General features: G+C 50.6%; 5 protein-coding genes across 5 annotated transcripts in view; 2 read left to right on the top strand and 3 right to left on the bottom strand.

Moving 5' to 3' along the window:
* Positions 1-4,505, bottom strand: part of LOC126572281 (mitochondrial carrier protein Rim2) — a 12,057-nt gene extending 7,552 nt beyond the window's left edge. The window contains exon 1 of the mRNA XM_050231473.1: positions 3,792-4,505. Within this exon, the coding sequence (XP_050087430.1) occupies positions 3,792-3,838 (47 nt within the window). The 5' untranslated portion in view covers positions 3,839-4,505. The remainder of the gene's footprint in view (positions 1-3,791) is intronic.
* A 595-nt stretch (positions 4,506-5,100) lies between these two features.
* Positions 5,101-6,505, bottom strand: LOC126572285 (V-type proton ATPase 21 kDa proteolipid subunit c''). Its single transcript, XM_050231478.1, has 2 exons — positions 5,697-6,505; positions 5,101-5,633 (listed from the first exon to the last, which is right to left on the bottom strand). Exon 1 carries the CDS (start codon positions 6,377-6,379, stop codon positions 5,753-5,755), a length of 627 nt encoding a protein of 208 aa, XP_050087435.1. The 5' UTR covers positions 6,380-6,505; the 3' UTR covers positions 5,101-5,633; positions 5,697-5,752.
* A 327-nt stretch (positions 6,506-6,832) lies between these two features.
* LOC126572282 (F-box/LRR-repeat protein 15) lies at positions 6,833-8,227 on the top strand. Its single transcript, XM_050231474.1, has 2 exons — positions 6,833-7,711; positions 7,776-8,227. Exons 1-2 carry the CDS (start codon positions 6,960-6,962, stop codon positions 7,954-7,956), a joined length of 933 nt encoding a protein of 310 aa, XP_050087431.1. The 5' UTR covers positions 6,833-6,959; the 3' UTR covers positions 7,957-8,227.
* A 40-nt stretch (positions 8,228-8,267) lies between these two features.
* On the bottom strand, positions 8,268-9,302 carry LOC126577094 (nucleolin-like). The gene is made up of 2 exons (XM_050238508.1): positions 9,132-9,302; positions 8,268-9,008 (listed from the first exon to the last, which is right to left on the bottom strand). The coding sequence occupies exons 1-2, from the start codon at positions 9,300-9,302 to the stop codon at positions 8,268-8,270; spliced, it is 912 nt and encodes a 303-aa protein (XP_050094465.1).
* A 236-nt stretch (positions 9,303-9,538) lies between these two features.
* LOC126577084 (uncharacterized) overlaps positions 9,539-10,000 on the top strand; it is an 8,223-nt gene continuing 7,761 nt past the window's right edge. The window contains exons 1-2 of the mRNA XM_050238495.1: positions 9,539-9,739; positions 9,830-9,954. Coding sequence (XP_050094452.1) covers positions 9,560-9,739; positions 9,830-9,954 — 305 coding nt within the window. The 5' untranslated portion in view covers positions 9,539-9,559. The remainder of the gene's footprint in view (positions 9,740-9,829; positions 9,955-10,000) is intronic.

The following is a 10,000-nucleotide window of genomic DNA, read 5'->3' as shown; positions in this document are numbered from 1 at the left end:
TGTCGCTTATACAATGTTCTAACAAACAAACAAAAAACTAGTAAAGGGCACATATGGGGCCTCCTACTAATTGTTTCACGACTTGTTCGCCTTTTCTTGCAGCCGTGCCGATGCAAATGACGCAGCAATGTCGTCGCGTGGATGCTGGGAAGCCACTGCAAGCTGCTCCGCTGTTGTATGGCTTCAGATGATGATCAATTATCGATCCCGCCATCCAGTTGACATGTCGTCGATAATCAGCGATGTCAACCACACACCCAGTGTTGTAGTAGATATGGCACCAGACTAGATCAGACAAGGAAGACGACAACACCGTTGGCGCCGTTGTCGCCTTCGTGGCGCGTGGAAATTTTTTACAAAAAAAGGACCAACATCTTGGTACATAAGGGCCTTACGCCACCTTCACCCATGGATGGGGCATGTGTTTGATTAACCGATTCGTTCCGGAATATGCTCTTCGTTCTCCTAACATGTCCACCCTGCATGCACAGCAGCAGCAGCACTACACAGTGGGGCTCACAACAACGCCTCAAACGGCCTCCACTGCTGCTATTACTACTCGTCTGTATTCAGCGAGCTAATCGGTAAAATACACTGGCCAAGTGTGATCATCCAGTTTGTACCGGAATCATACCATCGGCACACACGGCATTCGAGCGGATCCAGTCCACTACAAATCACGCACGGGCCACAGCACCGGTTTTTCAACCTTATCAAGAGCGACCGTGCCCGTGCCAGGGTTTGACCTGCAGCACGGCCCAGACCATCGTGCGCATCCATCGTCGTACAGACAAGACACTGAGTGACTTGTAAGATTGTTGCGATTCTAGTGAGCATCACTCAGTTGTTTAACGACGTGGACAGCTTATTAAAATGCGATTCTTGCGCTCCTCTCGTGGGGTCGTGGACAAACAAAGTTAGTTGATTGCGCGCCTGGACGAAACGAGGGGATCGGCTCCAGCATTGGATTGGCCTTTTTGGGTGGGTTCGTCCGCAGCGCACGGCCGGCCAGCCAGCCAATCGCGTCCGGCGCATTAATCTCGCTCACTGAAAATAAAGATGTTTACCGGGAAACTGTCCAGCTTCCTGTAATCTGTGGACACACACGTTTCCAGTGCGATCAGGCGATGGTGATATTTTTGGAACAGCGCAATCATGCCGCCGCAGACGTCATTCGGCGTTTGATGTCTCGCTCATCCTCCGATCTTCCTGTGATTTGCTGGATCCCGCCGCAGGTCACCGCAGAAGCTACGAAACTGGTCGGAGAATGTTTTTTTTCTTTTCTTGTGTTTGGTACGACGGCAGGTCGACGCCAGGATCATCGCCAAACAGTGACAAGCATATCATGCTAGACCGAGGGGCCTACCACGCTTATCAGTAGAGCTCCAGCATGTGCTCGGCAGGCTTTACGAAGAATCTTTATACCAACGGCACGCGGTAATCGCAAAGCATGAATTAATCGAAAGAGGGAGAAAAAAAACGACCGCCCCACCACCACACAAATCTGCCAACATACGCGGAAACGTGATTTTTCAAGAAAACCGGTTTGTACCGGTGTGGTTCTCCACGGAGCTTTCGACATTTTGTAGAGACACATACACCGCGCAGATGAAGAACCTGGTGGAGCTTCGGATTCGGTGTGAAAGGTACGATCTGTTCGATCTCTTCCTTATGCGCACGGTTGTAGCAAGGTGATCAAGAAGAGTAGTGGATAGAACACGATAGAGAATGGTACCGCTCGAGAATCTCTCTCTGCTACTCTATCAAATGAAAGTGAAAGAGCAGAGGGCCATGCAAAAGGATCCTTGAGTATCGTTAGATCACTCAACGAGAATCCTAAATTGGCCGTTTATTGGCATCATCTCAGCTCCGTCACTGCGAGATCGTTCCTCGGTGGAGTTAAAAGGGTGAGGTGGAGAGCGAGAAAACATGGATCTATTTTTAGCCAGATCGCAGCATGCCCATGCCCTTTTGAGTATCGGACAGTGCGACAGTATGCGTATCGTAATCGTCCAAACGTTGTGACCACGCACACGCTGACATAGAACTACTCTCGAGGGGGAGGTGGGAGCTTAAAACATGATGGCGCCATATCGTAGTTGTCCACCTCGCGCCCCGGGGAAAGACGCGATCGCCACGCCATTTCGTAACGAATGCAGCACACGCATCGAAGGCGGCCGTCCCAGATTCAAGGAGAAGTGCAGGCGCAGCAGTAGCAGTAGCGACAGTAGTATGCAGGGAGACAAGGCAAAACGGCTCACATCAGCTCCTAGTCGCGCCGGGAGTGCGTTGCACTTGCACGAGACCAGCACGATCGTAGACGGCGGTGGCGGCAATGACAACGCGTTGTCTCCAATGTGCTCCACCGCGAATAGTCGCGTATGCTAATCGATTGAGTGGTACATTTGCATTCGGAATCCTGTAATTGCATTGGCAAGCAAGCATGAGGGAATACCACCATTCCGTTTAAAGCAACCTCGCTCAGCACGAGTTGCATTGAATGGGCTTCCGTTGAATATATCGCTAATCATAGAGTCCCGGAGATTCCGTATTGCGTTCTAACTGGTTTCGCTGAGTCTTGCTGGGCGACTATCGTTCGAGGCAAATGAATGAGTGCATCGCAACGATAAAGCGAAGCTCCGGCGTACTTGCGCGATATCTTATAAATGCCTTGGCCGCAATTAACAGAATCCACGATAAGATATCGCGGCAGCCGCGACCGCAGTATTTCTGGTAAATCAGATTCCAGAAACCGTGTTTTTGCCCCACATCAATCCGGATTCACGCTGGCCAGTGTCGAAATCTTATGTCATATCGTAGTAGACTGCAGCTGGCATGATTAGCCGCCATCGTGCCTTCGCTTCCGCGTACTTTGCTCTTTACGTGCCGAGTTGCCCCTGGTGAACGATTGTAATACATGGTTTTTGCAAACCCCTTTACAACTTTGTACCACAAATACGTACAACACCCTGCTCCCCTTAGAACATCGACGCAGTGGCATTCTTGATGCACATTTCGGAAGGGCAGGTACAGTACCGGCGTCAGGCGTTGTTTTACGTATCAAGTTCAAGGTCATCGATGTAGTTGCGTCGCAATTCGCCCAAACTGACGCCGCTACTGCTTTGCTCTTTTGTCTTTCGACAATTTCAGCAAACACCATTATCCAACCTTCCCTCTCTAGCGCTCGCACACGAACGGAGCGCGCTGGAGACGCGCCTTTGTGTGTGGGGTGGCCTACTCCGTCCTCATCGGAGTGGTTAACAAACGGATTGTGGCAGAAAATAGTTTGACGGAGCTAAAAATAGATGGACAATAGTCACACGATACACTCCAGCCAACTCGCGGAGAGTCTCGAGAACCGGTGGCACCCAAAACTGATAGTGGAGACGAGCGTAAACATGAAATCCCCTTGCGTAGAGCACCGGTCCCCACCGGGTGTGCTATTGCGCATCAAAAAGGGCCGCGTTTCTCGCCCTGGAGCGCTCCCTTCCAGCGGCCTGGGACTGCGGGCGCAACATAAACAGTGGATCGGTTACCTTTGGGTTTGTCTATGCTTTCTAGGTAGGGAATTTCTCTCCGGTGCGTACGTGTCTTTTGGCCCGTAGACCGTCGTGCCCCTCCTCTCTCTCCCTCTCTTCATAACAACCTGTATTGCACGCACACGCGTGTGCCGTGCTTCGTCGAATGTGCACGCATACTAGTGTTGCTATGCTGTGGGTAATAATTTTCCTCCTCAATCCCTTATCTTATCTCTATAGCCACTATTCCCCCGATTTTAGCAGGCAACTTACCCTCCAGCGAATAAGTGAACGAAGGATTCCCGGTCACGCTGTGACATAATTTATCAGCACTTTCTCGTATCTCAAAGATTCGCTGTTCTGCTACCTCCACCACACGGGGAACTGGCTTCTTTCTTTCTCAGTTTCTGATCGCAGCGGCTGCTGCGTTGGAGATGCTGTAGGGGGTACAAGTCTCTCTCTTTCTCGCACACACACTGGAAGATCGCAGCTGAAGTTCTTACGACACTCCCGGATCACTTTCTTGGCTCTCGTGACGAAATTCTTGCAATCATTGGTGCTTGAATTGATTTGGATTTCCCTTTTGGACACTTGGTTTGGCGAGCGCCAACGGCGCCTTCCGGCGGAAGTTCCAATTCCGCGCTTCTGTGATGTAATCGTTAGAACACGCGAAGGGGGTGTTCTCGCGACGGAAAACGGATTCCTCCAAGGCTGGCGGAGGGTACAGGATAACCGATAAACAGGCGGAAGGAGGCGGAAGGACGAACGAAACGATGGATGAAACAGCACGCACAGCAACAGCGGTGAAAAGAGTGTTTTTTTCACTACACGATTTTCGATCAATTTTAGCGAAATACGCACAACGTACGGCAACTTGGTACTTTTCACAATTCGCTTCGGTTTTCTAATCTTTTTATAGTTTATAAGTTCTTCGTTTTTGGTAATAAATTGGGAACGATGATTACACACGTCTTGCTCTGGCCAGTGCTGATTTTGTTTTGTTACGTTTTTTACGTTTTTTACGTTCTGTCGATCATCTTGAGCCGCTTCTTGAGGTCTCACGCACACCAGCAAGCAAGTTTACCTCCAAAATTGAAAATTTTCCTGAACAAATTGGCTTTTTTTACTCTTTTTGTACGATGATTTTGCCTTACCAATTTTAGTTCTGTATCAAAAACGTTTAACTAATGATTACTACGCTTTCAAACGGTTATGAATTTATCTCAAAATGTGCTTAATTTTTGCGTGCATTTTTTCAAGTTGTTTGTATAAACAGCAATACATGTGTCATACAGTGTTATGCAAAAGTTTGGGAAAATGTTTTTCAATGATTTCCACGGAAAACGCATATTGTATTACTTTTCCTGCATGAAAACCATAATTTATTCCGCGTTCTTGGAATGATTTATGGTAGCCTAGGAGGATATTTCCTGTTTTTGGGTGCATTTCCTTAACTCAAATACATTCGCACGCTCACACGGAGCGTGTATAACTTCAGGCGTTGGCAAAATGATAAAATGATAGCGACATACAGGCCTCCACCCTGAAATCTCTTCAACAATCAGTAATCGACGACCAGCAATTCCATTCGGAAGGGAGAGTAGTTTATTCTGTTCACATTTTACGTTCGTTACATCTCATTTGTCTACCGAGTGTGCCGCAATCTTTAAGCTAAGGGGGATGAATAATGATTTCTGCTGCTGCTACCGAACCTCTTTTATACACTGATACGAACACACCGGACACTCCTCAAAGCTATTTGGTAACGCAGAAAACGGAAGAAAAACAACGGGCAAACCTAGTGCCTTCAAGAATTGCGATGCGGAAATGATAACATCTGGCTGGTGGCTCCAAAGGGGGAGGGGTATACGGGCACATTTCGCACATATGGTTGCACCAGCTAATCTGCCTGAAGACGAAAGAATTGAGCGCCTCCTGCTCCGTAGGACGCTGCTGGAATGGCCAAAATCTCGTGTGCTCCTCTTGCAAGGACACCGGCGGTGGTAAACTAGCAAATTAAATAACAATAACCTTACAAACACACAATCGTTCGCCTTTGACTGAATTCTCGGTAGCCGGGATCTTGTGGCCTTGTTGTAGAATACTCTTGGAATTCTGCAAAGAGGGAAACGAATCAGTGAAACATCTGCTACAACACAGCCTTCCGGTTTCACTTACGGATTGAATTAAGTGTGCTTCTCTGCTGATGGTGGCCGCTCTTGTACCGTTCGTGTTTACTCCTTGTCTCCCATCTTCACCTTTGAGGTCATGTAAATACCGACGATCAGACCGAACAAACCGATGGCCGAGCCGAAGATCTCCACGATCAGAATCTTGACGAAAAGAGCTGAGTTGGCAGCATCGGCCAGAGCCGCACCGGAACCGACGATACCGACGGCAATACCGCAGAACAGGTTGACCAATCCGACGGCCAGTCCGGCACCGAACATTACATAACCGGACATCCAGTTGTTGTTGCGGATGTTCTCATTGCTGGCCACCACGGACCACTTGAAGCTGTCCAGCATACCGGAGAGGACGATGGCCGTGATGAGTCCGTAGATGGCGACGGCTTCGCAGAAGATGACCGAGATAAGGTTCTTCGTCTTGATGCGCGGGGCCTTCACACCGCCGCCCACGATGCTCACTCCGGTCGTGTGGATGCCCATGGCCGCTCCGACGACGGACAGGGCCACGGCGAACCCGATACCGAGTGTGGCCCACATGTACGGCGAGGTTTCCTCCAGGAACCACCCCACACTAACCCGCTCGCCCTTGCCCGTGAGGACATGGTAGAGAATGAGGACGGTGGCCACGGACACGAACGACGTGGAGAAGATGTACCCGAGCGTGTACCTCATCCTGGCTGGTTTTTCCTTGCTGCGGCGCTGGTTTCCACTGGATTAGGAGGAGTTTTTCCTCGACCGCAGAGTTGCACTTCGAAGAAACAGTTTCAAAAACAGATCACAAGATCCCGATGTCATATGACCCGCAAAGAAGAGAAAAAGAAGAAGGTGACATGAGTCAGGCGGGGGAAATGGTAGGTCGTATAACCGGCGGGGAGGTTCGTTATAAGACCACACTGAAACTTAGTGTTGTCCATCCCTAGCCAAAAATCAGCGCGGATTTTCCACGAACGGTGTTTAAAGAAAAACTTTTCCCTACCATCCCTCGGTTCGTGTGAATTTTCCAAACCACGGGATGCCAGGAAGTGACCGTCTGTGCGAAAAATCCTTACTACGTATTAATCCCTACGCTCGGCGGCGGCGCTCGGCTTTTGCCAGCCCCCCGGACTGACAAGCAGCGCCACTCGATCGCTCGATTAATCAACAAAATAAGAACAGAAATTACGTGCCAAAATGTAAATGCAAACAGTGTCGCAATTGTCTGCCTAATCTAATCGGAAACTAATCTCCCACGAAAGTATCGTTCCTCCGTGAGATGGCAGAAGCGGACGAAGAAGCGGAGGGGGGCAAACTGTGTTCCTTGCCCTCCTCCTCTTCATCCTCCTGCACCAACAGCAGCAGCAGCAGCCTGACTCTGTTCGATATCGTTTGGGAAGATGTGCTGTACGTGAAGCTGTTCCCGCTGCTCTCACTGAAAGATCTGTTCAATCTTCGCTGCTGTTCGAAGCTCTCCAAAACCTTCGTCGACCACGGTTTACGTCGCCTGCGGGACATCAACCTGTCCGGCAACAACTCGCCCTCCGTGGAGCTGGCCTTCGGGGTGCTGACGGAAAACTGTTGCAACGTGCAGGTGATCAACCTGGCGCGGTGCAATTGGCTGCAGGACAGCATTCTCTATCCGTTCCTTCAGAACAACCGCCGCCTGACGAAGATCAACCTGAGCGAGTGTCTCAACATTACGTCCCGTGCCCTTCAGCCCGTTATCATCGCCTGCAAGCAGCTGACCACGCTGAAGCTGTCCCACTGCCACTGGCTTACGATCGGTGCGATGGAAGCGCTCACGTTGCACCACACCAACATCCAGGAGCTGGACATTTCGTACTGTTCCGCGCTGAACGAGCGCTGCATCTCGGTCTTTCTGCTAAACTGCCGTGCACTGAGAACTCTCTCGCTGGCCAACATCCCGGCCGTGACCGACAATCTGCTGTTTACGATCGCGAAACATTCGAAGCTGATCAAGCACCTAAACCTGGTCGGTTGCTACATGATCACCGATCGGGGCGTTGGGTAAGGATAGGATCGATAAGTTTGTCCGCAGTGTTGCTCTCATATGTGTCCCTCTCTTTTTTAGAGCCCTTTCACTGTGCTGCAAAGAACTGGAATCGCTGATGGTACGCGATTGCACCCAAGTGACGGAACGTAGCCTGGCGCTGATACGGGGCCGTGTGTTTATCGATCGACCGCGGCTCTATCAACCCGACATGAACATGGTTCCAAACATTGGCTTCCCCAGGCTCTTCCTGCAGGTGTAGGTTCGATGCGCGGCAAAGCGCAAGGCTCGCGACATCCGACACGAAACTAACCCAATGCCATACAGCACCCGATGACCCGGATGGTGACGACATAGGAAAGCGAAAGCAAAACAACAGTGTGATAGTTATATATCGTAGTTAACACAACCTGATTCCATTTCCGCAATCGGCAACTCACGATTCATTGTAAATAGGCGCGTAGAGCATAGGTATTTACAGGGTGTTACATATGTTTTGTTTATTGGAAGTACACGTAATTTATTGACTTAAATTGGCTCGTAAACCAACGGTTTTCATTTGTACATACTTCTCTACTTTGCGATTCCCTTCTTTTTGCCCTGAACCGCCGCTCGATTGCCTTGTGGAACCTTATTCTTCTTGTTACTCGGTGTTACTGGTGCCGCTGCCGTCGTCGCTCCTTTGGATTCTTGTCCTTTCTTCGCCGGTTTGCCGGCAGCCTTTCCTTTCGCCGGTGTTCCGGCAACTGGTTTCCCTGCTTTCTTCGGTGTTCCCTCCGGCTTGTCTGGCTTTTTCGGACCTCCTTCCTGCTTTCCTGGTTTCGCCACCTTCGGAGCACCATTGGCCTTTTGTTTCTGTTTCTTATCTGGTGTTGATGCTGCGCCATTCTTTTTCTCCGCGCCACCCTTCTTCTTTGCGGCAGCTCGCTGTTTCTTGTTCTTTTTTGGCTTCCTCACTGGGCCACCTGCCTGGCTCTTGCATCGCTCGATACGGACCTCTTTGCCGTTCAGCACTCGGCCTGCTAAGTTTAGTGCTTTCTCCACATCTTCCTGTTTATCCAGCAGCACGACCGCAACCCCCTTGGATCGCACGAAGCGCGTTCTGATGACTTTGGCTGTGCCCGCAAAGAACTCGGTCATCTGAGCGTCCGTCGTGTTGGGCCGTACCCGTTTCATAAACACCGAGCGGCTATCGCGTTCCTGCAGAATGGCCTCCTTGGTCAGACCGGTAGCTGTTGGCTTCTTCTCGGTGGCCACCGGCTTCTTCTCGGCTGCCACTGGCTTCTTCGTGTCTTTCGCAGGTGCTGCCTTGCCCTTCGTGGCCGGTCCGGATGCGGGTTTCACAACCGGCGCCGGCACCTCCTCATCCTCCTCGTCCTCGTCTTCGTCCTCGTCCTCATCCTCATCATCCTCGGGCTCGTCGGAATCATCCTCGGCTTCCGAATCCATCTCGATATCGTCCTCCTCCTCGTCGTCCAGATCCTCATCAAACGGATCGTCCTCTTCCTCCGACTCTTGCTTCTTCGAGACCACCTTTTTCGGGGCGGGTTTGCCCGGTTTAGCCAGCTGTTTCGGTGCTACGGCCGTTTTCTTACTTTTCACCGCCATTTCCGCGTATTTAATGCCGCGTTTTATGTACTTTTTACTTCACCAACACCGGCTGGGACAGAAACTGGTCCGATGCACGTGTTGAGGCGCGCAGTAAGAAGCCAAGAAGGCATGCTCGGGAAACTGTCAAAATGGCGACACAAAACCGAGGTTGTTACAGAAAGAACGGCGTCCTGTCAATCGGTGATGTTTACAAACAATTTTCTTTAAAAAAAAAAGGAATTTCCTGCCGCACCGATTCACTTCGATCATTTCCGATGGCTGCGATAAAGAAGCTGGCCGTAGTAAGGCGCCATAAAAGAGTGTGCCGCTTTTGCTCTATACGGGTCCCACCATACCGCGCTGTCCACATCTTCTCGGCGAAGAACGGCAAGAGCGCAGCAGGCGAAACGAACCGAACGGTCGCGGATGATATAGCCGAGTTTGCGGATGTTACGGTAAGATCGGATCGCACCCACACCCCTCCCCGGGTTGAATCCGGATGGTAGTGTGAACTCATCGCTTCTACCCTGCTTTCCCCTCGGTAGATTAGCAAAGAGGGTGACGAGCGCACCAAGTATATATGCACCGGTTGTGTGAATGTGCTCGGAGCGGGGCTTCAGCTGCGCCGCGAAATCCGTATCAGCGAGAAGGCCGATGAAACCGTGCTACAGTAAGTGACCAGTCCAGTCGTGAAATGGCAAAGATGGCCCGGCAAA

This window comes from Anopheles aquasalis, chromosome 2 (genome assembly GCF_943734665.1).
Source record: "Anopheles aquasalis chromosome 2, idAnoAquaMG_Q_19, whole genome shotgun sequence".
Classification (NCBI taxonomy): Eukaryota; Metazoa; Arthropoda; class Insecta; order Diptera; family Culicidae; genus Anopheles; species Anopheles aquasalis.
Note: the sequence above shows the minus strand (reverse complement) of the source record. Positions and strands in the feature narration are given on the sequence as shown.

Coding starts and splice junctions, on each gene's coding strand:
- LOC126572285 (XM_050231478.1), bottom strand. CDS start 6,379: ATGAGGTACACGCTCGGGTACATCTTCTCCACGTCGTTCGTGTCCGTG.
- LOC126572282 (XM_050231474.1), top strand. CDS start 6,960: ATGGCAGAAGCGGACGAAGAAGCGGAGGGGGGCAAACTGTGTTCCTTG. Junction 7,712..7,775: donor ATCACCGATCGGGGCGTTGG/GTAAGGATAGGA, acceptor TCTCTTTTTTAG/AGCCCTTTCACTGTGCTGCA.
- LOC126577094 (XM_050238508.1), bottom strand. CDS start 9,302: ATGGCGGTGAAAAGTAAGAAAACGGCCGTAGCACCGAAACAGCTGGCT. Junction 9,009..9,131: donor ATATCGAGATGGATTCGGAA/GCCGAGGATGAT, acceptor CCGGCCACGAAG/GGCAAGGCAGCACCTGCGAA.